Source organism: Mus musculus, chromosome 2, assembly GCF_000001635.26.
Source record: "Mus musculus strain C57BL/6J chromosome 2, GRCm38.p6 C57BL/6J".
Lineage (NCBI taxonomy): Eukaryota > Metazoa > Chordata > Mammalia > Rodentia > Muridae > Mus > Mus musculus.
In genome coordinates this window covers 180,171,389-180,198,460 of record NC_000068.7, presented here as the reverse complement: position 1 = coordinate 180,198,460, position 27,072 = coordinate 180,171,389, and the positions used below count along the sequence as shown (strand labels likewise).

Sequence of the window (27,072 nt, the reverse complement as noted above, 5' to 3'; positions counted from 1 at the left end):
AGGATGGAGGTGTGCAGTTTGTAGCCCTACCTTGCGCCCACCCACTGATCTCTCACACACAGCCTGCCACTGCTCTGCCGATGGCTCCTTGCATACAACCTGTGACCCGACAACCGGCCAGTGTAGGTGTCGACCCCGAGTGACAGGACTACATTGTGATATGTGTGTACCAGGCGCCTATAACTTCCCCTACTGTGAAGGTGAGCTAGGGTGGTGCAGAGGAGGGTGGTCCTGTTTGTGTGATCTGTGCACTGTTCATGGAAGTCAGCTCATGTGTGCATCCAAGGACTGTGTTCTGTAGCTGTGTGCTCTGTGTTTTTAAGGGTGTTCATGTGCTGTGTTCACATGTGATGTTTCCATGTGCCGCCTGTGTTCCGAGATTTGTGAATGTTCATGCATGTGAATCATTCATGTGATTGCTCTGTGTGCATGTTACATGCATTCATTGTGTGGGAGTGATCGTCTGTGTGTATTCACGTATGTAGCCATGTGCTGTGTGGCCACTTGGCAGCATGGGGGTTGGGGAGACATGTGTGCCCTTGCCTTGGTGGCAGGCATGGGGAGGTCTGTGTTTTCACACCTGTTTACAACCACAGGAGGGACTTGGCGTTCTGTCTGGGACTGGGGTGCCCTTGACCTTGGGGAAGCCCTGTCACTAAGGAATGATCAAAGCATGGTTCTCTTTCCATAGCTGGCTCTTGTCATCCTGCTGGTCTGGCCCCAGCCAATCCTGCCCTTCCTGAGGTAAGCATAGGCTTGCCCATGGTGCAGGATTAGGTAGGAGACCCAGCTCGCCTAAAACCTGAAGCCCAGAGAGACCCTGGTTTTTGCTGCTGCTGCTGCTTGTTTGCTGAGGCAACCTCAGGGCCCATTTGTTCTTCTGCTGGTCCTTTATTTCCATTCTGGGTGGATGCCAAGCATGGGGTAAGGGTGGGTGAGGGGCTTCGGCCCTTTTCTTTCCCATAGTCCTACTCTCTCCCAGACACAGGCTCCCTGTATGTGCCGGGCTCACGTGGAAGGGCCAAGCTGTGATCGCTGTAAACCTGGGTACTGGGGGCTGAGCGCCAGCAACCCTGAAGGCTGCACACGTGAGTTTGTCCTAGAGGGATGGTTAGGGGTTTGAGGGGTAGACCTGTCTCCCCATCCTGTCCCCCAGGGCTTTCAATCCTGCTCTGCTCTCCTCAGGCTGCAGCTGTGACCCACGAGGCACCCTGGGTGGAGTTACTGAGTGCCAGGTAAGTCAGAGTGCCTGAGTATCAGGTTGGGGTCTAGGGTTAAGTGTGTTGCCTCACCAAGTCTCACTTCCTGTTCTTCCCCAGGGCAATGGGCAGTGCTTCTGCAAGGCTCACGTGTGTGGCAAGACCTGTGCAGCCTGCAAGGATGGCTTCTTTGGCCTGGATTATGCTGACTACTTTGGCTGCCGTAGTAAGTGCTCATACACTGCCCAACCCCCCCACCCCCCCACCCCCCACCCCCCACCCCCCCCACCCCCACCCCCGCGCTGGAAGACTGAGGCCCAGGGAGGTACAAGTGGGTCAGGCACGGAGGGGTCTCGCCCTGACAATAGCAAGAGGAGGAGATGTTCAACCCCCCCATACGCCACCCCGCCACCGCCAGCCTGTGCCGGGTCTATCTCTGTTCTGACACATGGCCCCTTTGCTCCATCCTGTGTTCGTAACAGACATCACTAATCCATCCCAGATCCCTTACCCCTCCCCCCAAAGCAGACCTGAAGAGTTGATGTTAGTTTATCTACTAAGGGTGGGTAGAGAGAGATGTGCCTATGGGGCCTAACCAGGAGGGTTGTGGGAGGGGCCCCTGAAGGTGCTAGGGGCTAGGCAGCCTCTGACCCTTCCCCCCCACCCCCCCCAACACAGGCTGTAGGTGTGATGTTGGTGGTGCCCTGGGTCAAGGCTGTGAACCAAAGACAGGTGCCTGCAGGTGCCGCCCTAACACCCAAGGACCCACCTGTAGCGAGTAAGTTCCTTCCACTGACTGGGCCTGGGCTGGGGAGGCAGCATGAACAGTATCCCCGTGTTCTTGCCAGGAGCCCACATGGTACCCAGCTACCCCTGGGAAATCTGGGTGGCCATGTAGGGCCATGCCTGTCCCACTCAGATACCTGTTTCATGGCAGGCCAGCGAAGGACCACTACTTGCCAGACCTGCACCACATGCGGCTGGAACTAGAGGAGGCGGCCACTCCCGAGGGCCACGCTGTACGCTTTGGCTTCAACCCCCTGGAGTTTGAGAACTTTAGCTGGAGAGGCTACGCACACATGATGGCTATCCAGGTGAACCATGCTGCCCCCTCCCTGGGCTTGGTGCAGAGATGGGAGCTGCTGGGTCTCTGGGGTGGCCAGCAGAGCAAGCAGCACCTGGGGATCAGGGGACTCAGGTTGACGGTCAGAGGAGTGACGCTGTTGTCTTGTACCACCATAGCCCAGGATTGTGGCCAGGCTGAACGTGACCTCCCCTGACCTCTTTCGGCTGGTTTTCCGATATGTCAACCGTGGATCAACCAGCGTGAATGGGCAGATCTCTGTTCGTGAAGAGGGCAAGCTTTCCAGCTGTACCAACTGTGAGTGGGGTCTGCTCACTGCTTCCTTTCCTACCCCATACCACCCAAGCCATGCGGGTAGTGGACCCGGCCTGTATCACCTTCATCCTGGCGCCTTGGGAGTTGTACGTTACATGGGGGAAGTACAGACTTGGGTGGTCTGTGGATTCAGCCTGATCATCTTACCTTCTCCACCCACCCCAGGCACAGAGCAGAGCCAGCCAGTGGCTTTCCCACCCAGCACTGAGCCTGCCTTTGTCACTGTGCCCCAGAGGGGCTTTGGGGAACCCTTTGTGCTGAACCCCGGCATCTGGGCCTTGCTGGTCGAGGCTGAAGGTGTACTCTTGGTGAGGCAAGGGCCATGGCAGGGCGGGGTGGGCTCTGGGCCCCAGAGCTCTTGTACTCACCCCGCACCTCTCTCAGGACTACGTGGTCCTACTGCCCAGCACCTACTATGAGGCAGCTCTCCTACAGCATCGAGTAACGGAGGCCTGTACCTACCGTCCCTCAGCCCTGCACTCCACAGAGAAGTAAGGTCCTGCAGGATGAGTTGGGGCTGGATCCTGGGTGGACTTGTGCTGACTTCTGTCTCTCTTCTCCAGCTGTCTTGTCTATGCTCACCTACCCCTGGATGGCTTCCCTTCAGCAGCTGGAACTGAGGCCCTGTGTCGCCATGACAACAGCCTGCCCCGGCCCTGCCCCACAGAGCAGCTCAGCCCCTCACACCCACCGCTGGCGACCTGCTTCGGCAGTGATGTGGGTATCTGAGGGCCTGTGGGGGAGTGGGTGCTGTGGACCTTAGGCTGGAGGAGGGACCTATCTCAGTGGTGGAGTGGATGCAAGACAAGGTTGTAAGATGATGGAGCTGCCGTGCACGGCCTGGAGTGGCTGTGGCTGTCCCCAATGGACACTGGGTGTGAAGCAGATTCACCTAGCTTTTCTGCCTCCTCCATCACCTGGATCAGCCCTCTCCTGCTTGGAGATGCCCTGGGCTCTAAGATCTAGCTGTAGGAAGCCATGGGAAGGATGAGGACTATGGGGCTCTGGTCACCTTGCCCTCCCTCAGGTGGACATCCAGCTCGAGATGGCCGTGCCTCAGCCTGGCCAATATGTTCTCGTGGTGGAATATGTCGGTGAGGATTCACACCAAGAGATGGGAGTGGCTGTGCACACCCCTCAGAGAGCCCCCCAGCAAGGGGTGCTCAACCTCCACCCCTGCCCATACAGGTAAGCTTAGAACAGGAAAGGGCGGATGGAAGGGCCCTGCCCTGGGTTTTCCATTTACAGTCCATCCCTCCCTCAGCTCCCTGTGCCGGAGTCCGGCTCGGGACACCCAGCATCATCTAGCCATCTTCTACCTGGACTCTGAGGCTAGCATCCGGCTCACAGCTGAGCAAGCTCACTTCTTCCTGGTAAAGCTCCTTGAGCCCTTGCCCCAGGGTGGCATCTGCTAGCATATTTTAAGAATGTAAAAAAGAGAACAGAGACTCTGGGCTCCAGGAGCTCCTGTGGTATGGGGCTGCAGTGTAGTTTGGTCTTGCCTTGTGAGATCTGGCCGTGTTCTTGCCTTCTGAGCTGAGAGCCCAATATAGAAGGTGAGATGGAGGCAGAGTAGATAGATGGGGATACCACGAGGGTTGGGGTACAACCCTAGAAACCATCACCACTTCTGCACCCGAGTGTAGGCTCCAGGTAGAAGACAGAGTTGAAGGAGTGTAGGCTCAGCCGACTCCTGGCATCTAAAGTATGTGGTCAGCCGTCCCGATCCCACCGCGCCTCCTGTCCTCAGCTGCTTGCGGAGTAGCAGCCTATCATCTTTTCCCCCACAGCACAGCGTCACCCTGGTACCTGTGGAGGAGTTCAGTACTGAGTTTGTGGAGCCCCGGGTCTTCTGTGTGAGCAGTCATGGAACTTTCAACCCCAGCAGGTACTGGGGCTGGGAGTGGCTAGGGTGAGGAGCCAGGGACCTGTCAGCCAGGAAAGTGTTCTCACTCACAGTGCTTCCCAGTGCTGCCTGTCTAGCCTCCCGATTCCCGAAGCCACCGCAGCCCATCATCCTTAAGGACTGCCAGGTCTTGCCGCTGCCTCCCGACCTGCCTCTGACTCAGTCTCAGGAGCTCTCACCAGGTGCACCCCCCGAGGGACCACAGCCTCGGCCGCCAACTGCGGTGGATCCTAATGCAGAACCCACCTTGCTGCGCCACCCCCAGGTGAGGGCTCAGGGTGGACGGAAGCCTCTCCAGGGATGGGTGGGGGTGAGGCAGGGCAGGGCTCTGGGTCCCTGTCCTCTGCCACCCCGTGACAGAGGCTGCAGACAGAGGTGGGACCAGCTTTTCCTTACTCTGGCCACTCATCAGAGACTCTTCAACAGGGCACGGTGGTCTTCACCACCCAGGTGCCCACCCTGGGCCGCTATGCCTTTCTGCTGCACGGCTACCAGCCGGTCCACCCCTCCTTCCCTGTGGAGGTACTCATTAATGGTGGCCGCATCTGGCAGGGTAAGTAGCAAGGGAGGAAAACCTGGATGCTGTCAAATTTTCAAACCAAGTGCCCAGTGGTTGTGGTGAGTGGTACCAACACCCGGTCCCTGTATTAGAGCTCTTCACGTCTGTCAGGAGTGGTGAGACAAATGTTGGTTTATAAGGTGCTTGGAGGGCTCGGTCACTTGTACGTGGGGTACTCGATCATGTGTGGCTATGTATCATTCACAGAGACTGAGGCCTGGTCTCCCAGGTAGGCTCTCTGCCTGTGACATTCCAGCACCTGAAGTTCTTAGCACAAGGCCTGTCCTATCTTTGTTCCCTGATATCTCTAACTGCCCTACACCCAGGATCCGTCGGCCATGCGGCTAGAGTGGTTGATACTGGAGGCCTGACCTTCCTGTTCTGACCCCCTCCAGGCCACGCCAACGCCAGCTTTTGTCCTCATGGTTATGGCTGCCGTACCCTGGTGTTGTGTGAGGGTCAGACGATGCTGGATGTTACAGACAACGAGCTCACCGTGACTGTGCGTGTGCCAGAAGGCCGGTGGCTCTGGCTGGTGAGCCTCAGGGCTGGTTTGCCACTTGCAGAGTGGCCTTCCCTTTACGCCCGTCCCATATCTGTGGGTCTTAGCTCGAGTGTATCACCTGATTTGTCAGGGTATCCCCCATCACAGGTGCACCATGGGAGAGGCTCTGAGCCACTAAGCCCAGCTGGTGGACAGAAGTGGAAGGGGAGGCTGGGTAACAGAGAAGAAAAGGGGACCTGAGCAATGCTAGATGTTTGGCTTGCTGTCCCTTCACTATCTGCCAGACTAGGACTACCATGCTCTGGCCTTAACCAGTCTGAGGAGTCTGCCCCAGCCAGGCCCTTCTGCCAGACCCTTGCAAAGATGACCACCTGGTCTTGTTCCATAGGACTACGTACTCATTGTCCCTGAGGATGCTTACAGCTCCAGTTACCTCCAAGAGGAGCCTTTGGACAAATCCTATGACTTCATCAGCCACTGTGCCACCCAGGGCTACCACATTAGGTGGGCTGGGTTGGGGCGGGAGAGGGGGTCCGGAGCACAGGGATCAGGCCAGGAGCCAGGCTCACTGTTTACCCCCAATGTAGCCCCAGCAGCTCATCTCCATTCTGCCGGAATGCCGCCACCTCCTTGTCTCTCTTCTACAACAACGGGGCCCTCCCTTGTGGCTGCCACGAGGTGGGTGCCGTAAGCCCCACGTGCGAGCCCTTCGGGGGCCAGTGTCCCTGCCGGGGCCACGTTATTGGCCGTGACTGTTCCCGCTGTGCCACCGGCTACTGGGGTTTCCCCAACTGCAGGCGTGAGTATCCAGTGCTCAAAGAATCAGAGCCAGTGTGCATGGTGGGCAAGGGAACGTTCTGGAGCCTCACTGACTGCATGGCACTTCCTGTCTGTGCTCACTAACTGCATGGCACTTCCTGTCTGTGCTCCTCAGGCAGCTAGCAGCCTGGGTGATGCGCACTGTTTCGTGGGCTTGTCTAATAGGGTCTAGGAAGTGTAGCCCTAACAGTGACACATAGGAGCCTGGCAGGGGTAAAAGTAGGGTAGTGTCCCCACCCCTCCCTACCACATCCTTATGGGCTGCACCTGGGGCTTGAACGGGGCAGAGGGGTCAACCGGTGCTGTCCACCCCAACAGCCTGTGACTGTGGAGCCCGCCTGTGTGACGAGCTCACGGGCCAGTGTATCTGTCCACCACGCACTGTTCCCCCTGACTGCTTGGTCTGCCAGCCACAGAGCTTTGGTTGCCACCCCTTGGTGGGCTGTGAGGAGTGTAACTGCTCAGGGCCCGGCGTCCAGGAGCTGACGGACCCTACCTGTGACATGGACAGCGGCCAGTGCAGGTGAGTTCAGCCGACGGCACCCCACAATCGTGTGGTGTGGGGTCTTGGGTCAGGGAGAGCATCGCCTTTCACACCGCAGTCTTGTTACTCTCAGACCACACTCTAGGGGCCGGAGTCCTGTGGGATCTGCACGACCCAGGGCTAGAGGGGGACTCACCTAGCCTTTGTCCGCACACAGATGCAGACCCAATGTAGCTGGACGTCGCTGTGATACCTGTGCCCCGGGCTTCTATGGCTATCCTAGCTGTCGCCCCTGTGACTGCCATGAGGCAGGCACCATGGCTAGCGTGTGTGACCCCCTCACAGGCCAATGCCATTGCAAGGTGAGCAGGGGCTTGTATCCCAGGCTCCTTACTACGTATCTGCTTCAGTTGAGCCATGGTCCTCCTCAGCAGCCTTCCTGGGCAGATGGGGCTTTCTGGAAGCTTTGGGGGACAAGGACAACTGGTCTATTGTCTGGCTCTCAGCACATAGCCAACTGGCCTTGATTGTTCTCTGCCCATAGGAGAACGTGCAGGGCTCAAGATGTGACCAGTGTCGCGTGGGGACCTTCTCCTTGGATGCTGCTAACCCCAAGGGCTGTACCCGCTGCTTCTGTTTCGGGGCCACAGAGCGCTGTGGGAACTCTAACCTCGCCCGCCATGAGGTATCCTGGTCTAGCCTGGGACTGAGGTGGGAGCCACTAGAGGGGCCCCACAGTGCAGGGCAAGGCCACATTTCCACTCTGTGACCCTCACATGTGCTCACAGTTCGTGGACATGGAGGGCTGGGTGCTGTTGAGCAGTGACCGGCAGGTGGTACCCCACGAGCATCGGCCTGAGATAGAGCTGCTGCACGCAGATCTGCGCTCTGTGGCTGACACTTTCTCAGAGCTGTACTGGCAGGCTCCGCCCTCCTATCTGGGAGACAGGGTGAGCATTTGGTTTGAGGGGTTGTACTCTGAGGGGAGGAAGCACCCTGGGGCACTGGGGAGCATGGGTGGCAATGTGGTCCCTGGATGTGACCTTGGAGCTACATTGTATTGTAAAGGGAGCAGGAGAGAGGTGCCCAGGTAAGGGTGCTTGTGGGTAAGGGTGGGTGTGACAAAGAGGGAGACCGTTCCCACTGTGCTGGCTCCAGGTGTCATCCTACGGTGGAACCCTCCACTATGAGCTGCACTCAGAGACCCAGCGAGGTGATATCTTCATTCCCTACGAGAGCCGGCCGGACGTCGTGCTGCAGGTTGTGGGGCGCAGTGGGTGTGGCCAACGGGATAGTGGACCAGCCCAGTTGCCAGCCCTCACCTGGTCCATGTGTCTGGTTCTCAGGGCAACCAAATGAGCATCGCCTTCCTGGAACTGGCGTACCCTCCGCCTGGCCAGGTTCACCGAGGACAGCTACAGCTGGTAGAGGTGAGCAGAGCTGGCCTGGAGCCCAACAAGGGCCCAAAGGAGCCGCTGCTCTCATTGTCTCCACGATGGAGAATGCTGATGTTAGAAGGAGACAGAGGCTGCCGGGTTTCCTTTCTGATCATCCATGATGGGTCTAAAGAATCTCTGGTTCTAAAACCCTCGAACACAGTGGGTGAGCGGGCTCTGAGGCACTGTGGGAGCTCCTCTTTGTCTCTTGCCACCACGCCTGGCCCAAAGAAGCTTTTAAAACTTCCTTTGATGAACAGATTCTTGATAACCTGAAGTTTATCAGGTTTTCACGATTATTCAGTTTGTGTGTCTTGTTTGGGAAAATATTTGCCTCTCTGATGTCAGAAAGGGCCCATTTATATATTCTTTTAATAATTTGAACTATCTGCTTTGCGTATTTAAGTTCTTAATATACCTGGAGTTGACTTTGAGTTGTGAAGTAGGAGCCCAGCTGCTCACTGTCACCACGGGTGACTGCGGGAGCCCCCTCCTCCTGCGATCTGTGTGCATGCACCCCATCCTCTCCGTGGGGTTCAGTTCTGCATTCCCTGCTCTGCCCTAGCTGAAGTCTTACCTTTGCCCCACAGGGGAACTTCCGGCACTTGGAGACTCACAACCCCGTGTCCCGAGAAGAACTCATGATGGTGCTGGCCGGCCTGGAGCAGCTGCAGATCCGTGCTCTCTTCTCGCAGACCTCTTCCAGTGTCTCCTTGCGTAGAGTGGTACTGGAGGTGGCTAGCGAGGCTGGTAGGGGGCCTCCAGCCAGCAATGTGGAACTGTGTATGTGCCCTGCCAACTACCGTGGGGACTCGTGCCAGGTAAAGGGGTGAGGGTGGGCGCTTAGCCATGAAGGTGCTCCCCGCGGGTCCTTCCCCAAGCATACTCTGCCAGCATCTGCTTTCTACCCTGTCCCATGTCTGCCCCTGCCCGAGTGTCTTCCTCTCTGTCCCTCTCAGCCTGCATGCTTGCTCAGGTGTCTGCTTATCCTCACCTGCTGTCCCAGCATTCACCACTGCCTACCGCTCCATACACACAGCTGCCGTGACCTGTCCATTGCTCACCCAGGACCCACACAGTCAGCATCCCTGATCCACCCTGATTCCCACTCTCTCCTCCCTCACCTGGGGATCTGGGTAGTCTAGCATGATACCCAGGGAAGGTTTATGTCTGACCACCACTAGAAAAAGATGTTCAGGGTAGAAAGAAGGTGGCCCTGGTGGGTCGCTAGTCCCACAGGCTGGTCATTCCTGAGCCGTGATATCCACATCTGGCACAGTGTCCATAAGTCTAGAAGCCCAACAGACATGGCCAGCAGTTCTGGTGTCCAACTCCCTATGATCCAGTGTATGCTGTCCCTGTAGCCTCTGTAGTGCGTGAAGGTCCCAGAGGCTGATGGGAGAGCAGCCTCTCTAGTCTGCCCAGCCGTGGGGCTGGCATCCAGTCACTAATGCCCTACCTGCCTTTCTCCAGGAATGTGCCCCTGGCTATTACCGGGACACCAAGGGTCTCTTCCTAGGCCGATGTGTCCCCTGTCAGTGCCATGGCCATTCAGATCGCTGCCTTCCTGGCTCTGGCATTTGTGTGGTGAGTACTCTAAACAAGGGTGGCCAGGAAGACCCCAGGGCCTATGGTTCCAGATAAACTCAGACCCAGGCCCAGGATACATACTAGCTGGCTTAGAGCTGTCCCTGGAGTTGGGGTGAGGTAGGGTGAAGTGGGGCTTGCTGCTCTCAGCACTGACCATGGACTGTGTCCCAGGGCTGCCAGCACAACACAGAAGGGGACCAATGTGAGCGCTGTAGGCCTGGCTTTGTCAGCAGTGATCCCAGTAACCCTGCATCCCCATGTGTGAGCTGCCCTTGCCCCTTGGCAGTGCCCTCCAATAAGTAAGTAGCTGGTCTCCTCTGCAGCACCTGAGCAGCTGGGGCGGGCCCATTAGGTGGGAACCCTAGCACCTGGTGCCTGCCCTGATGGATGGTGTGGGAAGCATGGGGTACCAGCCCTGATGTAGCTGGTGGGAACCCCCGCACCACAAGGCTGCCCTGATGGAGTGGGTAGGAACTCCAGTACCGGGTACCAGCCCTGATGGATGGGGTGGGAACCCTCGCACCGAGAGGCTACCCTGGTGGAGATGGTGGGAACCCCTGTACCTTGAGGCTGCCCCGATGGAGAGGTGCTGCTGTGTCACAACTGCTTATCTTGTCCTTACAGTTTTGCAGACGGTTGCGTCTTAAGAAATGGCCGAACCCAGTGCCTCTGCAGGCCAGGCTATGCTGGTGCCTCCTGCGAGCGGTAATTAAGCGGGGTGGATCTCAATCGATAACAGGGTGCCCTGAGTAGGGCCACCAGACCCTGACCTCTCCCTCTCCTCTCCTTGTCACCATCCCCAGGTGTGCACCTGGCTTTTTTGGGAACCCCCTGGTGCTAGGCAGCTCCTGTCAGCCCTGCGACTGCAGCGGTAATGGAGACCCCAACATGATCTTCAGTGACTGCGACCCCCTGACGGGTGCCTGTCGAGGCTGCCTCCGTCACACCACTGGGCCCCACTGTGAACGCTGTGCCCCAGGCTTCTATGGCAATGCTTTGTTGCCAGGCAACTGCACCCGTAAGCACTGAGTGGGATCTTGGGTGCACCCTGAGAACAGACTATATGCGGGTGTAGCCAGGCCACCTTCCCACATAGTCGCCAGCTTCACGGTCAGACCCTGTCCTTGCCTTGTCCCCTTCAGGGTGGGGCTGTAAGGAGGAGAGCCAAATTGGACCAGTGATGTTGTGAATGTGGGGTGTGAGAGGCCAGGACCAAGTGACGGGAAAAACAGCAGGAGGAACTGAACTGGGGGACAGGGCAGTAACTGCAGCCCTCACTTTCTGCAGGGTGTGACTGTTCCCCATGTGGGACAGAAACCTGTGATCCCCAGAGTGGACGCTGCCTGTGCAAAGCAGGCGTGACTGGACAACGTTGTGACCGCTGTTTGGTAGGGCTGGCAGTGGCCTGAGAACGGGGTGGGCTAGGAGGGAGGAAGTGTGCTGAGGGAGAGTCCTGGTCTGTGGAGAAATGGGCCGGGGGGAGCTTGGGCTGGTCATAGGAGCCTGAGCTAGCCCAGGTTTCCAGGGCTGCCAGGTGTGACGCTAAGGGCTAGACAGGCTGTGACGACGTGATTTATCACAGGAAGGATACTTCGGTTTTGAGCAATGCCAGGGCTGCCGCCCTTGTGCCTGTGGACCAGCTGCCAAGGGCTCCGAGTGCCACCCTCAGAGCGGTCAGTGTCACTGCCAGCCAGGGACCACAGGACCCCAGTGCCTCGAGTGCGCCCCTGGCTACTGGGGCCTCCCAGAGAAGGGCTGCAGGCGTGAGTACAGGACTGTGGGAAGGCAGGGTGGAGAGAGGCAGGCATCCCTGAGCGCCTCCAGTCACATCTGCCTACCCCTCTTCCTGCAGGCTGCCAGTGTCCCCGAGGCCACTGTGACCCACACACGGGCCACTGCACCTGTCCCCCGGGGCTCAGCGGGGAACGCTGTGACACCTGCAGCCAGCAGCACCAGGTGCCTGTACCGGGCAAGCCTGGGGGCCATGGCATACACTGTGAAGGTAAGCCTTCACTCTACTGTTCTCCATCTTTCCCCACTATTTCTACAATGCCTGGTATTTGGGGTTCCCAGGCCTGATGGGCTAACGTTCTTTCCCTGTATTAAATCGCAACATCCCAGAGGGGACGACCCCAGCTGCCCGTATCCATTTTCTGAGGATTTCCACAACTCCATGCTAATCTGATATCTACCCTTTGAGAAACATCCCACGTGGGGATGTCGCTCCAACACTGGCCACTGTCCCTTCGGTGGATCTCACTGCCCGGGATTCTCCCTAATAAAGTGTTCCATAGTCTCAGGCCAGCTTCCTCCTGCCCATCCAGTTTCCTCCTGCCCAGATGGGGACCTTCACTTGACCCTGGGACGATGCCTTTGCTGACCTTGTGTCCCTCTAACTTTGACATAACCGGCACAGTTCAGTCTTTTAGGCCAGCCTCTCATGCTTTGCTGACCCTGTTTTCCTGATAAGTTCTGCCCTGGCCCATTCACTCCATATTTATTACCCATAACCCTGGTGCTGGTTTCTTGTGCTGACCCGCTTGTCTCTGTGGTCCCTGGCTCACTCATGTCCTCCGTACCCACTTCCCCTGCCTACAGTGTGTGACCACTGTGTGGTTCTCCTTCTGGATGACCTCGAGCGGGCTGGTGCCCTCCTCCCCGCTATCCGTGAGCAGCTGCAGGGTATCAATGCCAGCTCCGCGGCCTGGGCCAGGCTGCACAGGCTGAATGCCTCCATTGCTGACCTGCAGGTATTTCATGCCCACCCGCCTGCCGCCCTGCCTCCTCTGGCTGGCCGTGTGGTACTTAACCTCCTTCCTGCCCCCCACAGAGTAAACTCCGGAGCCCACCGGGACCCCGCTACCAGGCAGCACAGCAGCTACAGACTCTAGAGCAGCAGAGTATAAGCCTTCAACAGGACACGGAGAGGCTGGGCAGTCAGGCAAGACCTATGACCCTATCCCATGTCCTGTGGTGCCTCTGCTCAGGAGCCCTCACCTTCAGGATCTCCCAGTCCTTGACACCAAAGCCACCCTCCCTCATCCCAGGTGCCACCCTTTTTATCCTGCCCTCCCTCAGTCATGTACCCACAAACACCACAGCTGAAGGAAACTGTACCCACAGGCCACAGGGGTCCAAGGTCAGGCAGGCCAGCTACTGGACACCACAGAGTCCACACTGGGCCGGGCACAGAAGTTGTTGGAGTCTGTGCGAGCTGTGGGCCGTGCCCTGAATGGTAAGGCTCTCGTTGATGCTTGGCCCAGTATAGGGTGAGCTGCTTGGAGGGGTGGGACGGGCGGGGCCTCCTGGAAGTCTCCTCTTGAGCTGGCTGGGTCCTGTGTGTTTATTCTCTGGGAGAGTGGATCATATAGAACCACGGGGAGTACTAGCAAACCTTAGTGAGGAACAGACCAGCAGCAGCTGAAAGGAAACTGGGGCTCCCAATCGTTTTTTTGTTTTTTTAAAGATTTATTTATATATTTCATGTATGTGAGTACAGACCAGCAGCAGCTGAAAGGAAACTGGGGCTCCCAATCGTTTTTTGTTTTTTTAAAAGATTTATTTATATATTTCATGTATGTGAGTACACCATCGTCGCTGTCTTCAGACACAACAGAAGAGGGCATAGGATCCCATTACAGATGGTTTTGCGCCACCATGTGGTTGCTGGGATTTGAACTCGGGACCTTCAGAAGAGCAGTCAGTGCTCTTGACCGCTGAGCTATCTCTCCAGCCCAGGGCTCCCAATCTTATGACAGGATCTGGCACAGCCAAAGGAGTGGGGAAAAGTGAACTTTCTGCTTGAGGAAGGCTGAACCAGCATGTCAGGATTAACAGAAAGGCAGAGAGGGGTCTTAATCTTGGGCTCCAAGAGCCTGTGAAGTGCTGCTGGGATATGTGCTGGCGGCCTGCCGAAATGCCTTGGGCAGCTCTCAGGCTTGGAAGTGGGTGATGGAGTCTAGCCCCAGACCCTGACAATCCCCTCTCTGTAGAGCTGGCATCTCGCATGGGCCAAGGATCTCCAGGCGATGCCTTGGTACCGTCTGGCGAGCAGCTGCGCTGGGCTCTGGCTGAAGTGGAGCGGCTGCTCTGGGATATGCGGACGCGTGACCTGGGGGCCCAGGGGGCAGTGGCAGAGGCCGAACTGGCCGAAGCCCAGAGGCGTAAGTGGGGTCAAACCCTGTTAGGCAGGGCTGCTCAGGATCACGGCCTGGGAGCCCTGGAGCCAAATGTAAGGTTGGCCTGCTTCTGAGGTGGACTAGACCGGTGCTGGGCAGTGACCAGGGGAGGGGTGTCATGACGGGGTCTAGGCAGCAGGGTGACCACCTTCCTACTCTGGTGTTGGCCAGTGATGGCTCGTGTCCAGGAGCAGCTGACCAGCTTCTGGGAGGAGAACCAGTCATTGGCCACACACATTCGGGACCAGCTGGCTCAGTATGAGTCTGGCCTCATGGATCTTCGTGAGGCCCTGAACCAGGCCGTTAATACCACCCGGGAGGCTGAGGAACTCAACAGCCGCAACCAGGAACGGCTGAAGGAAGCCCTGGTGAGTATATTTGCTTCTTGCCCTGTGTCCCTGTCTCCCACCCTTTCCACTCTCTGGCCACCTCTTCCCCAGGCCCTGGTCTTCTGTCAACTATTTCCCTGTTCTCCCTCCTCTCTCTACATCTCCCCTCCTCTTCTTGGTCCTTTCTGCCTGTCCCCCATGTTCTCTCAGACCCAGGCCTCCCCTCCCTCCTGCTCTCCCCCTCCCCCACTTAGTGCTCTGTGGTGCTTAGAGCCCCCCCATTACAGCCTTTCTTCCCGCTCTCTTAAAATGCTGTCCCAAGCAATGGAAACAGGAACTGTCCCAGGACAATGCCACCCTGAAGGCCACTCTTCAAGCTGCCAGTCTCATCTTGGGCCATGTTTCTGAGCTTCTGCAGGGCATAGACCAGGCTAAGGAGGTAAATACAACACCCTCCACATCACTCATTCCTGGCTTAGAAGTCTCCTCTAAGATTTCTGCTTGCTGCCAGCTTGAAGCTATGCTGGATTCCCTGGCCCCACATTAGGAGGGTAATTAAAATAACGCCCACCACCATCACAGGACCTAGAGCACCTGGCGGCCAGCCTGGATGGAGCCTGGACACCCTTACTGAAGAGGATGCAGGCCTTTTCCCCTGCCAGCAGCAAGGTGGACTTGGTAGAGGCTGCTGAGGCCCACGCTCAGAAGCTGAACCAGCTGGCAATCAACCTGTCTGGGTATGTGGCACTCCCAAGGGTGCCCCGGTTGGCCCACAGTCATCATTCCTGAAGGAGCCAGGCTTTTTGTAGCCTCATGGGAAGTTTGGGGCCCAAATTTTGGCAGAAAGGAGCAGATCTAAAGCAATAAGACGCCCTGAGAAGATGACCAGCCAGGCTATACTCTTCGGCACACCTAACCACACATCCCATGATCCTCCTTCCCTCCCGGCAGCATCATCCTTGGCATCAATCAGGACCGCTTCATCCAGAGGGCTGTGGAAGCCTCCAATGCCTACAGCAGCATCCTTCAGGCCGTTCAGGCTGCCGAGGATGCGGCAGGCCAGGCACTGAGGCAGGCCAGCCGCACATGGGAGGTGAGGCTCTGAGCATCCTGTGGACTGCAGGAGCCCTGCTCCCAGGCCTGATGTTGTGAACGGTCCCATGTAAACAGCCCCCGATCTTCTGCAGATGGTGGTGCAGCGGGGCCTAGCAGCTGGAGCCCGGCAGCTGTTAGCCAACAGCAGTGCCCTGGAGGAGACCATCCTTGGACACCAGGGGAGGCTGGGCCTTGGTGAGTGCATAGATCCTAGAGTACACTGATATCTGGGACATGTCCCTATAGCTTCGGGATGATTCTAGTGTGTTTCAGTGTAAGAATCAATAGGTACTAAATGTGCCTGCCCTATGTGTCTTCTACTCCACAGGATCTACTGGCGCGGGGGGGGGGGGGGGGGGGGGGTGGCGATAATGTCTGCCTGTCTTAGGATGAATGAAGCTCAAGGCCCCTATCTTTGTCCTCACTCCATTTGTGGGCCAGGAGGGTTGGGTGGAACTTCTTGCCACTGAGGCTGCCTCCCCTCCCTCCACAGCTCAGGGCCGTCTGCAGGCTGCGGGGATCCAGCTTCATAATGTCTGGGCCAGGAAGAACCAGCTAGCAGCCCAGATCCAGGAGGCACAAGCCATGCTGGCCATGGACACGAGTATGTGGCTTCTTCCTGCTCTTGCCTGTCACTCTTCCGTACTCAGTAGTACCTAATGAGTCAGTCCATGCTGTGGTTAGTGTGTCCGATGAGGCTCGAGTGCCAAGGGGCACTCTGGGCTTGTGCCTCTGATGGGTGGCACAGGTCACCGACACAGTGGCCCTGTAGGCACTTGGCACTGGGGTAGTTACTGGAGGATGTAGGAGCGTGCCCCTTGGTTTGGGAGAAGGGCATTCCTGGAAAAGACCTGCTGACCTGTGAGCACAGAGGTCAGAGTGGGGTTCATCTGGCTGCCTTTCCAAGAGAGCTCAGAACTGACAACAGCATGGTCTGACCCTGTCGTCTGGGTTTCTCTGTAGCCACCAAAATGTCCCAATGTCCCAGGCACTCATGGGCACAAACCTAGAAACCAGGCAAGACTTGGGAGTTGGTAATAGCCCCTGGGAGGGAGGGTTACAGGGCCATGAAGAGAAGCGTGGGTAGGATCTTGAATATATTGAGCTGCAAGTATGGCGCTTATGCTATCCACAGGGGTGGGTTCCCGCAGCAGAGGGCCCTAGGAACATGAAATTGGCTGCTGCTGGGAATGGTCTCCATCTGTTACAGGCGAGACCAGTGAGAAGATTGCTCACGCCAAGGCTGTGGCTGCCGAAGCCCTCAGTACGGCCACCCACGTGCAGTCTCAGCTTCAGGGTATGCAGAAGAATGTGGAGAGGTGGCAGAGCCAGCTGGGAGGCCTGCAAGGCCAGGACCTGAGCCAGGTGGAACGGGATGCAAGCAGTTCAGGTGAGCAAGTGGTCCTTGCCTTCCTGGGGGCCAAGGTGTGGGAGACAAGATTCTCATGCCACCCCTCCTGCAGTGTCCACCCTGGAGAAGACATTGCCACAGCTGCTGGCCAAACTGAGCCGTCTAGAGAACCGTGGAGTTCACAATGCCAGCCTGGCTTTGTCTGCCAACATTGGTCGTGTGCGCAAGCTCATTGCCCAAGCCCGGAGTGCCGCCAGCAAGGTGGGTGCTCACCTTGGATGTAGGCGGTGACGGTGGACCTGGGAAGCCAGGTAGTAAACCCTCTCGTGCTACACTCACAGGTCAAGGTGTCCATGAAGTTCAATGGGCGTTCAGGGGTACGACTGCGTACCCCACGAGACCTTGCCGACCTTGCTGCGTACACTGCCCTCAAGTTCCACATCCAGAGCCCAGTGCCAGCGCCCGAACCTGGCAAGAACACGGGGGACCACTTTGTTCTGTACATGGGCAGCCGCCAGGTACCAAGCAGGCCGGGGGGCGGGGGGGGGGGAATGGGCTATATCGGACTGCAAGTTAGAAATGGGTGGTGTTGGGTCTCCATCCTAACTGTGTCTTCTGGCCCGTCGCCACAGGCCACTGGGGACTACATGGGAGTGTCTCTGCGTAATCAGAAGGTGCACTGGGTGTACAGGCTAGGAAAGGCTGGCCCCACAACTCTCAGCATCGACGAGAACATCGGGGAGCAGTTTGCAGCCGTCAGCATCGACAGGTAGGGTTGCCTTGATGGGAGGTTAGACTTGTATTTCCAGGTGCTGTGTCTGTGTCTCACCCCTCACCTCTGCTCTTAGGACCCTCCAGTTTGGCCACATGTCTGTCACCGTGGAGAAACAGATGGTTCATGAGATCAAGGGAGACACGGTGGCCCCTGGGAGCGAGGGACTACTCAACCTGCATCCTGACGATTTTGTCTTCTACGTGGGAGGATACCCCAGCAACTTCACGGTGGGCCTGGCTCAGCCTTGGGGTTGTCTTCGAGTGTCTGGGCAATCCTGCCTACCCTGACCTAGGAATAGTCCTTGTCTGCTTTTAAGTTCATTCTCCTGCAGTCTGAGTGTGGTTGGTCTCTGGGAGGTAGGAAGGTGCCCTGACCATACACTTTACCCCCAGCCCCCTGAACCCCTCCGATTCCCTGGCTACCTGGGCTGCATTGAGATGGAAACACTGAATGAGGAGGTGGTCAGCCTCTACAATTTTGAGCAGACCTTCATGCTGGACACGGCAGTAGATAAACCTTGTGCTCGGTAGGTAAGGCCCAGCAGCACCCTGTAACTCCACTTACCCGCCCTCCACTGACCTGAGGCCTCCAACCTGCAGCTCCAAGGCCACCGGTGACCCATGGCTCACAGATGGCTCCTACCTGGATGGCAGTGGCTTTGCCCGCATCAGCTTTGAGAAGCAGTTCAGCAACACAAAACGCTTTGACCAGGAGCTGCGGCTTGTGTCCTACAATGGGATCATCTTTTTCCTCAAGCAAGAGGTACAGCTGACCCCCATGTCCCACCCTGCCCTGTGCCTCCCCCCATTCTGGCTTTGCCCTGCTGTGACCCTTCCTAAAGCCCCTGAGCTCACCTCGCTCTGCCCTGTCCCTGCAGAGCCAGTTCTTGTGCCTGGCAGTGCAGGAAGGCACCCTGGTGCTCTTCTATGACTTCGGCTCTGGCCTGAAGAAGGCCGACCCACTGCAGCCCCCACAAGCCTTGACGGCAGCCAGCAAGGCGGTAAGGCAAGGAAGGGGCCTGGGGATGGGAGGACCAGCAGAGAAATTTGGCTTTCCTGTGCCTGCTACCCATCCCTTGCAGATCCAAGTGTTTCTATTGGCTGGCAATCGCAAACGTGTGTTGGTGCGTGTGGAGCGGGCCACTGTGTTCAGCGTAGACCAGGATAACATGCTGGAGATGGCTGATGCCTACTACTTGGGAGGTGTGCCACCTGAACAGCTGCCCTTGAGGTGAGCATGGGCCCTGGGGTACGTGGGGTCCCAGTGCCACTACGGCAGCCACTCACGACCTGACTGGTGTCCCGCAGCCTACGGCAGCTCTTCCCCTCCGGAGGCTCTGTCCGTGGCTGCATCAAGGGTATTAAGGCTCTGGGCAAGTACGTGGACCTCAAACGGTTGAACACCACGGGCATCAGTTTCGGCTGCACCGCTGACCTGCTAGTGGGACGCACCATGACTTTTCACGGCCACGGCTTCCTGCCCCTGGCACTTCCTGATGTGGCACCCATCACCGAAGTGGTCTATTCTGGCTTTGGCTTTCGTGGCACCCAGGACAACAACCTGCTGTATTACCGTACCTCCCCGGTGAGCTGCTGGTAGCTTGCTTCTGCTGCAGCCAACAGTCTAGGCCTGTAGGGGCAAGAAGGGATGAGTCTGGACTCTTGGCCTAACCGGTGATCTTGCCTCTGTCCCTAGGATGGGCCGTACCAGGTATCCCTGAGGGAGGGCCACGTGACACTCCGTTTTATGAACCAAGAGGTGGAAACTCAAAGGGTCTTTGCTGATGGTGCTCCTCACTATGTTGCCTTCTATAGCAATGTCACAGGGTGAGCCCTGCCTCAGGCAGAGAGGGAAGGAGGGCTAGTATGCGCCACAGGAGGGCCTGGGGGAGGCTAGGTCTTCAGGAAGAATGTGCTGGGCTGGGAAACACCATCTTCTTCCCAGGGTATGGCTGTATGTGGATGACCAGCTACAACTAGTAAAGTCTCATGAGAGAACAACTCCCATGCTCCAACTACAGCCCGAGGAACCCTCACGGCTTCTCCTGGGAGGCCTGCCTGTGTCTGGTACCTTCCACAACTTCAGTGGCTGCATCAGCAATGTTTTTGTACAGCGGTGAGCTGGTGGGTGTAGGGAATGAAGTCCCAGCTCACCCCAGCATTCCAGTTACTGACATATCTATCTACCTGCCCCTGCCCCCTCCCAGACTTCGGGGACCACAGCGTGTGTTTGACCTACACCAGAACATGGGGAGTGTCAATGTAAGCGTAGGCTGTACACCAGCCCAACTCATCGAGACCTCAAGGGCCACGGCTCAGAAGGTGGGGGACCCACAGTGGTGTGTGGGCAGGACTGGGGTAGCTGGGGCTGTCAAGCAGTTGGCCAATGCATTGTGGTTTGGTCTGTACCTTAGGTTTCCCGCCGTAGTCGACAACCCAGCCAGGACCTTGCCTGCACGACACCCTGGCTCCCTGGGACTATTCAGGATGCATACCAGTTTGGGGGACCCCTGCCCAGTTACCTACAGTTTGTGGGTATCTCTCCGTCCCACAGGAATAGGTAAGGTTGGCCAGGCCAGGCTTGGGTGGGATTGGAGGTATTGCCCGTGCTGACACCATGCTTGGCTTTCAGGCTCCACCTCTCCATGCTTGTCCGTCCACATGCGGCTTCCCAGGGCCTCCTGCTCTCTACAGCCCCCATGTCGGGCCGCAGCCCTTCGTTGGTACTCTTTCTAAACCATGGACACTTTGTCGCACAGACTGAGGGCCCTGGGCCCCGGCTCCAGGTCCAGAGTCGCCAGCACTCACGGGCTGGCCAGTGGCACAGGGTGAGAGGTTACAGAGAGAGGGTGGGTGGCAGGGCACAGGCAGTGGCCCTCCAGCTCCTCAAGCTCCAGGGTCCTGGGATACTGTTGACTGCGATTCTCCCCACACCAGGTGTCCGTCCGCTGGGGAATGCAGCAGATCCAGCTTGTGGTGGACGGCAGCCAGACCTGGAGCCAGAAGGCTCTCCACCATCGGGTCCCCAGGGCAGAGCGACCACAGCCCTACACCCTCTCTGTAGGAGGTCTTCCTGCCAGCAGTTACAGTTCCAAGCTCCCTGTGAGAACCATACCGCTCCCATCCCTGGTCTAGGCCCGGGTGTCCACCCTTAGCAGTCTAAGCCTTATGTTATCCATCTGCTCCTTGCAGGTGTCTGTGGGGTTCAGCGGCTGTCTGAAGAAATTACAGCTGGATAAGCGGCCACTGAGGACCCCAACGCAAATGGTGGGGGTCACACCCTGTGTCTCAGGCCCCCTGGAAGATGGCCTGTTCTTCCCAGGCAGTGAGGGAGTTGTCACATTAGGTATGTGAGGCAAGGGAGGTCTTGTGGGAATAGGAGTTCTAAGCCAGGCCCTGGAAGTCTCCCCTCACCACTCCTCCCCACAGAGCTCCCCAAGGCCAAGATGCCCTATGTGAGCCTGGAGCTAGAGATGCGGCCCTTGGCAGCTGCTGGCCTCATCTTCCACCTGGGCCAGGCCCTGGCCACTCCCTACATGCAGCTGAAGGTGCTGACAGAACAGGTGAGCAGAGCTGTGGTGCGGGGGTCACCGTTTCTTCACTGTGGCCTCTGATGGGCAGAACTAACTGTCCTTCATCCCAGGTCCTGCTGCAGGCAAATGATGGGGCAGGGGAGTTTTCCACGTGGGTGACCTACCCCAAGCTTTGTGATGGACGGTGGCACCGAGTGGCAGGTGAGGGGACCCTTTTCCTTTCCTACAGAGAAGGGTGGGTTGTGGAAGGGACCCTGCAGTTTTGGCTGGCTAGGGAACCCAACTCTGCTCCACAGTGATCATGGGCAGGGACACACTCCGGCTGGAGGTAGACACACAGAGCAACCACACCACAGGCCGTTTGCCAGAGAGCTTGGCTGGTTCTCCAGCACTTCTGCACCTCGGGAGCCTGCCCAGTAAGTACGGACTACCCTCTGCTTCCTCCAAAAGGTAGCAAAAGGCCAGGCTGACTAGCTAATGCAGGGGGCAAAGGACCCAGCCGCCATGACACCAGTCTTCTGGCCCCTCTGTATTTTCAGAGTCTTCAACTGCTCGGCCAGAGCTCCCTGCCTACCGAGGATGCTTGAGGAAGCTGCTGATCAATGGGGCCCCTGTCAACGTGACTGCTTCTGTACAAATCCAGGGGGCAGTGGGGATGCGCGGATGCCCCTCAGGAACCCTAGCACTTTCCAAGCAGGGAAAGGCACTGACCCAGAGGCAGGCCAAGCCCAGTGTCTCCCCGCTACTTTGGCATTGAGGGTTCCCAGACCTTGGGGTTTGCCTACACTTTCTATGAATAACAAGTCATTTCTGGTTTACACTGTCTTTTTAGAGGAAAAGGACTCTGTAGAACAGATATTATATTTATACTTTGTTCCTCCTGCCCAACAACTGTCAGTACTGAGATCTGAAATTAAAATGACTTGTTTGACTTGAGTGTGTTGATTTATAAACAGCAATGGTGGTGGGGTACAGAGCCCAGAGCAGAGATGCAAGTAACACAGGCCCAGACCATACTGGACAGGTACAAGGAAGGACTTTATTAGTGAGGTGGGCAAATCACAATCACCACTACGGAATCACACAGCTACCAATTCCAACTTGGGGACGGACACTGAATAATTTAGTCTAGACTCATATCTTCTTCTTCGTCTTTCTTGTCTTTTGTGTCGCCCTCCTTTGGGTCCGATTTGGCATTGTTCTGCATGGCTTTGGCAAATGCTTCCACATCTGAAACAGCCACAGAGGCCTAACTAAACCTCAGGCTAGGGCTACCACCCAGGCAGCCAGCCTCTAGCATTCCACAAACACAGGGTTGGCTCTGGCCGATGGGGGATCAGTACTCACCACCTTTGTTGGCGGCCTCAACAGCCTCTGCAGGAAGGCCGAACTGGCACATGAGAGGGCCAAGCTGTCCTGAGGCCAAGGCCGCACTGAACATACCCAGGGCCTGCAACAAGGAGCAGCCATGCAGACCTGGGTGCCGAAGGCACCAGACCCACCAAAGCTAAAAGACACAGGTACAGAGAGTGCCATGGACATCCATACCTGCTGGAACTGGGGCGAGGTTAATGTGTTCTGGATCTCATCTGCAGTCTGGGGCAGAGACTCCCCAGAGGGCAGGTAGGGCAGCAGGCGCTCCTGAACGTCTGCATTGGCAAGGATGGGAGCCATGATCTCTGGGGTCAGCACACTCGCCAGATCCACTAGGGCACAAGCAAGGTGGCCATCAGTGGCCTGATGCTAACCCAGGCACCCAGAGGGCAGGAGACTGGGAGCCTGTCCGCAGGGCAGCATGAGGTAGGCAGGTGTGGCTGGACGCCATGGACACCAGGCTCCACATCTCCAGGAGTCATGGAGTTTATGGTCAGCAGTCCTTCACCCTGTGAGCACCCACCCACAGCTCTTTACCTTGCTGGCTGCCTCCTGGCCCTGCCGGCACGTTCATAGTGGCCAGAATGCTCTGGAGGTCGCTCAGCTGGATGGGCTGGGTCGGGCTGGCTGCTGTGCTGGTTCCATTACCTGAGCTGGGTGCGGGGCTTGGGCTGGTTGCCGAGGCAGCTGCTGGGGCAGAAGGGGCTGGGGTGGCGCGAGCGGAAGAGGTGGAGGAGGATGGGGTGACGGCTGCCGACTGGCTCCGGGAGCTGGGGAAAGTGAGCAAGGGCTGGAGCAGCTAGGCCCACCATGCTTCAGGGCTACTTACTCCTCAGGTCTGCAGGCCCACCTCCCCAGGCAACAAGTTGAGGTAACGGGGACCCTCTACCCTATCTCCTGAGTGAGTTCAGAAAAGGAGAAGGTGCTGGCTGGTGCTAGGTAGTGCCTGGTATTCATGTCAGGCATTGGGGGATGGAGCTCACCTGGATGAAGAGCTGCTGGCTGGAGGTCCACTGCTCCCCAGCAAGCTGGCCAGGCCTGGCCCAGTGAGGGCCCCAAGTCCACCTACAGAAATAAAGAAATGTGTGCTAGATACACCCTCCAGCCCACTTGAGAAGACACTAACCCATGTCCACCAGTAAGAGAAGCTACATATTCCAATACCAACACCAAGGGATGAACAGGGAGGGTTAGGTAGCCACAAGAGGCTGTAGTGACCACGCCATACTAGTCTGCATTCTAAAAGCTATTCTACTGAGTTAGGTCATTTCCACCCCACCCACACTCATACTCACGAACAGGCCAATCTCAGCCAGAACAGTGCCTTCTAAGTAACTGTACCACTTGTGCTGTACCCCAGGTAAACTCCATATACACATGCTAGACCAGGCCCTCTCCACCCACCCAGCAGACAAGCACCTTCCAAAGGAGCGGCACAGGGAACACACAGACATGGCTGAGAGAAAACCCCGGGTCTGCAAGCAAGCACTGAAAGGGCACCTATGGGAGGGAGCCAGGGACAGCGGGGCATTACCCAGTCCTCCCAGGCCGGCTGGTCCGATGAGCTGCATAAGCTGGCTGTGACTCATGTTCCCCAACAGGCTCTGCAGGCCACCCTCACCTGGTAAACACAGGAATCAGACATGGGCCTGCTGTGGTGGCCTTGGCCAGGACCTAGACCCTTGTGAGCACTGCACTCTATGGCAGATGCTTGGCCTTGGCCCTACCCAAGAACCACTGAGGGAGTAACAGCCTCTGGAAGGAGGCAGCAGGGAGCAGGTGAGCTCTGTGTAGATGGGAGGAAAGAAAGAACCAGAACTTATCAAGCAGGCTCTGCCTCACAGTGTCCCCAGTCACTGAAGGACAATGCCCCACGCAGGTCTAGGTGATAATTACCGCCCAGTGCTGAAAGCTCATGGCCACTACTCCCACTTGCTCCCAGTGACCCAGGCATGGGGGGGTTGTTCAGACACTCGTTGACTTTCCGGCAGTGCTCCTCATCTTGGTCAGTCTTGGGCTCCTGCCAGAGAGCATATGCAAAGAGCCAAAGCTGAGCAGTCTGCACAAGGAGCGGCTCCCTGCACCCATGTGGCCAGCTAGCCTCAATCAGCGCGCGCACACAGTGACTGGAGAGGCAGCACTACAAATGTGACAGCACAGCTCAATAGGACAGCAATGGCAACAGTGAGAAGGCCCCAGAGCCAATGATCACAATGCAAGACTGCAGTGCCTTCACTGTATGGCTCCTGGTGAGCCGTGCAGGGAACGAACTGATCCCCACCACCAGGCAAAGGGGCCACACCCCTTGTCCTCTCTGTGTTCTAGATCCTTGTGCTCAGGTGACCAGAACCCAGGCTGAGAGGAAGCCCCTCCCCTCCTGGTACTTTGCAGACAAATAGCTGCTTGTTGCCCCCTTTCACAGGATGACAATGGTAATGGCTGTGTACCCCACCCTTGAACATACCCCAAGTCTAGCCCTGACTCCAGACTGGACCCACATACCCAAGAGAGAGCCCATGTCCCATACCACAGCAGAACCACATTAACAGTATAAGAAACACAAATATGCCAATGGTCTCCAACAGGTGGCAGACTGTGGAGACTGCATTTGAGGGACACTGCAGATGTGGGTGAGATGCAGGAGCCATGACACTGAAGGGCCTCGCAACACACAGCACAGAAGAGCTTAAGTGGGGGACGTTCAACTGCTGAGAGAACAGAGGGCGTCACCTCTGGGAGCTAAAATTCGTGGCCATGGAGTAATGGAAGACCTGAGGCCCTGGAGCTGTGTGCCTACAGATAAGTCCACGAGCGGGGCTCCGGTGCCTAACCACCAGCTAGCCACCGTGGTAGGAACGCAGCCAGACCAGGCCCTCCAGGTCAGCACCTTCTAATGTGGGGAAAGTAACCCCAAGTGAATCACAAGGAAAGACAGAGTAGACCACTCTCCTGCTTACCTGCATCCAGAAGAAGAGCCGCTTGGACCCTGCCTTAAACTTGAGCACGTAGACCCTCCCACTGGGGCACTGAGGTACCCGCTTGAACTCACAGTCATCAGGAAAGATAATCAAGTCCTGGCGACACAAGGAGGACAGTCAGACGACAGATAGACAGAGGCACACAAGTGTGTACCACCAAGGCTTAGGTCCCTGAATATTTGCTGGACCCCAATAACAGGGTGGAGTCAAGAAGTCTCAGACCCCAGTGAAGACAAACAGAAGAGGGCCCAGACTGGAGGAATAGAAAAAGTGCTCTCTGAGGACCAGACGACTTAACAGAAACATTCTGGAACTGTGTTCCAAGAAGTAAAAGGTCAACCAACTCTGGCTAGCTGCTCCTAAGTGTAACAAAGAACAATGTACTTTGGGAGACAAAGAGCCCCAAGGAAAGCAGCCTCTTCAGAGCGCTAAACTACCCGAGGCTGTGGTGAGGGTCATATCTGCACACTCCTCCACAAGACTGGAAGTTTAAGGCCAGGGCTGAGGCCACCAGCCCACCCTATCACCCTGTCAGCAGGCTGTCTCTGCTAAAACCTTAAGAACCATGGTCACCACGGGGTGCATGGCTTCACAGAGTGACTGGAGCACTCTGCCAACCTTGGGACCCCTACACTAATCTATGGAAGATGAAGCCATATTCCCTGCTCTTGCCCCGCTGGCCTGTTCTGGCTACAGGCACTCACATCCTCCACGGTCCCAGAGGTCCTGTCTTTCCAACAGAAGTGAATAAGGGAGTCGTCCGTCTGCTGGATGTACACGAGACCTTTCCGTTTATCTGGGGTGACCGTAGTTCCTTTTAATGACATTTTTCCTGCCCGGAACTCCACCAAATATTTGGTAGAAGACCCCCGAGAGCCGGGCACCAGGCTTGGGAACAGAGCGCCTGAAGTCGTCATCCTGAAAAAACAGAGCGAGGCCCGTCGTTCCGCGTCGCGTGCTCAATGTCCCACCCATACGCCGGTCGGCCCGCGACTGCCCGGGAGCGGGAGCGCGCCAGGCTGCGCAAGGCCAGGGCTGTGCGCAGGGCCGAGCGCAGCCCCGCGGAGCCCCTGCTCCCGCGACGTCACTGCCCGCCCGTGCGGAGGGAGCCTCGCTGCGTCCGGCCCCGGCGCGTCTGGGGCACCGGCGGCCGGCCCGGACTGACTCGGCCCCCCGGCTGCTGCCGCGTCCCGTCCTCCCGCCGCTCGACCCAGCCTGGAGCCGCGTGCGCCTAAGCCGCCGCTGCCGCCACCGGGCCCCTACCTGGCGGTGCTCACACTCGGCCTAGGGGCACCGTCCGGGCTCGCTCTTCCTCCTCGGCGCCTGCCGGGCCTCGCCGGAAGCCCGTGCTTGGCCCGCCCCGCCGCCGCTCTCGCCGCGGATTGAGTTCCGTCAGCCGCGCGGCCGGCCCCGACCAGGTCCCGATTGGCCCTGGTCACCGTCCATCGCATCCGGCCCGCCTCCGCGCCGGCGGCCTGTTTCCGGCGGAAGCGCGGGCCAGAGCGGCCCCTATTGTTGCTGTGTCATAGGGGAGCGGCGGTGGCCCCTGGCGGCAGCGCTGGG

At 57.6% G+C, this 27,072-nt stretch overlaps 2 protein-coding genes and 1 non-coding gene across 6 annotated transcripts in view; 2 read left to right on the top strand and 1 right to left on the bottom strand.

The window, feature by feature from the left end:
• The window catches only part of Lama5 (laminin, alpha 5), a 49,532-nt gene extending 27,444 nt beyond the window's left edge, over positions 1-22,088 (top strand). The window contains exons 16-79 of one of the 4 annotated variants that reach the window (NM_001081171.2): positions 63-200; positions 692-744; positions 983-1,088; positions 1,186-1,235; positions 1,320-1,425; positions 1,878-1,977; positions 2,137-2,293; positions 2,442-2,580; positions 2,764-2,906; positions 2,983-3,089; positions 3,162-3,315; positions 3,626-3,786; positions 3,863-3,971; positions 4,389-4,486; positions 4,568-4,769; positions 4,931-5,057; positions 5,459-5,598; positions 5,957-6,072; positions 6,156-6,367; positions 6,706-6,910; positions 7,089-7,233; positions 7,416-7,556; positions 7,660-7,821; positions 8,030-8,131; positions 8,218-8,301; positions 8,898-9,128; positions 9,781-9,894; positions 10,069-10,196; positions 10,522-10,602; positions 10,701-10,915; positions 11,185-11,285; positions 11,480-11,660; positions 11,750-11,899; positions 12,496-12,647; positions 12,728-12,838; positions 13,021-13,132; positions 13,890-14,060; positions 14,247-14,443; positions 14,727-14,843; positions 14,987-15,141; positions 15,356-15,497; positions 15,592-15,694; positions 15,993-16,103; positions 16,710-16,889; positions 16,963-17,111; positions 17,192-17,368; positions 17,483-17,619; positions 17,699-17,852; positions 18,018-18,151; positions 18,225-18,387; positions 18,503-18,625; positions 18,707-18,855; positions 18,933-19,209; positions 19,321-19,451; positions 19,570-19,740; positions 19,832-19,946; positions 20,039-20,184; positions 20,257-20,452; positions 20,562-20,726; positions 20,817-20,970; positions 21,054-21,187; positions 21,268-21,358; positions 21,454-21,573; positions 21,697-22,088. In NM_001081171.2, the coding sequence (NP_001074640.1) occupies positions 63-200; positions 692-744; positions 983-1,088; positions 1,186-1,235; positions 1,320-1,425; positions 1,878-1,977; positions 2,137-2,293; positions 2,442-2,580; positions 2,764-2,906; positions 2,983-3,089; positions 3,162-3,315; positions 3,626-3,786; positions 3,863-3,971; positions 4,389-4,486; positions 4,568-4,769; positions 4,931-5,057; positions 5,459-5,598; positions 5,957-6,072; positions 6,156-6,367; positions 6,706-6,910; positions 7,089-7,233; positions 7,416-7,556; positions 7,660-7,821; positions 8,030-8,131; positions 8,218-8,301; positions 8,898-9,128; positions 9,781-9,894; positions 10,069-10,196; positions 10,522-10,602; positions 10,701-10,915; positions 11,185-11,285; positions 11,480-11,660; positions 11,750-11,899; positions 12,496-12,647; positions 12,728-12,838; positions 13,021-13,132; positions 13,890-14,060; positions 14,247-14,443; positions 14,727-14,843; positions 14,987-15,141; positions 15,356-15,497; positions 15,592-15,694; positions 15,993-16,103; positions 16,710-16,889; positions 16,963-17,111; positions 17,192-17,368; positions 17,483-17,619; positions 17,699-17,852; positions 18,018-18,151; positions 18,225-18,387; positions 18,503-18,625; positions 18,707-18,855; positions 18,933-19,209; positions 19,321-19,451; positions 19,570-19,740; positions 19,832-19,946; positions 20,039-20,184; positions 20,257-20,452; positions 20,562-20,726; positions 20,817-20,970; positions 21,054-21,187; positions 21,268-21,358; positions 21,454-21,573; positions 21,697-21,914 (9,113 nt within the window). In that variant the 3' untranslated portion in view covers positions 21,915-22,088. The other 3 variants (XR_003950861.1, XM_006500575.3, XM_017315832.2) reach the window with 3 other exon arrangements.
• Mir7005 (microRNA 7005) lies at positions 18,638-18,706 on the top strand. The gene has a single exon (NR_105972.1). It is a non-coding gene; the product is annotated as a microRNA 7005 (primary transcript).
• An 89-nt stretch (positions 22,089-22,177) lies between the features above and the next one.
• Adrm1 (adhesion regulating molecule 1) lies at positions 22,178-26,873 on the bottom strand. The gene is made up of 10 exons (NM_019822.3): positions 26,773-26,873; positions 26,214-26,427; positions 25,489-25,605; positions 24,428-24,551; positions 24,066-24,152; positions 23,515-23,596; positions 23,069-23,301; positions 22,706-22,863; positions 22,505-22,607; positions 22,178-22,387 (listed from the first exon to the last, which is right to left on the bottom strand). The coding sequence occupies exons 2-10, from the start codon at positions 26,424-26,426 to the stop codon at positions 22,281-22,283; spliced, it is 1,224 nt and encodes a 407-aa protein (NP_062796.2). The 5' UTR covers position 26,427; positions 26,773-26,873; the 3' UTR covers positions 22,178-22,280.
• Positions 26,874-27,072: the final 199 nt, after the last annotated feature.

What these genes read in the sequence shown, in the direction of transcription:
- Adrm1 (NM_019822.3), bottom strand. Translation starts at nt 26,426, where the DNA reads ATGACGACTTCAGGCGCTCTGTTCCCAAGCCTGGTGCCCGGCTCTCGG. An exon ending in GGCTCTTCTTCTGGATGCAG is followed by an intron (nt 24,552 to 25,488) that starts GTAAGCAGGAGA and finishes GCTCTCTGGCAG; the next exon opens with GAGCCCAAGACTGACCAAGA. An exon ending in GCCAGGAGGCAGCCAGCAAG is followed by an intron (nt 22,864 to 23,068) that starts GTAAAGAGCTGT and finishes CTTGTGCCCTAG; the next exon opens with TGGATCTGGCGAGTGTGCTG.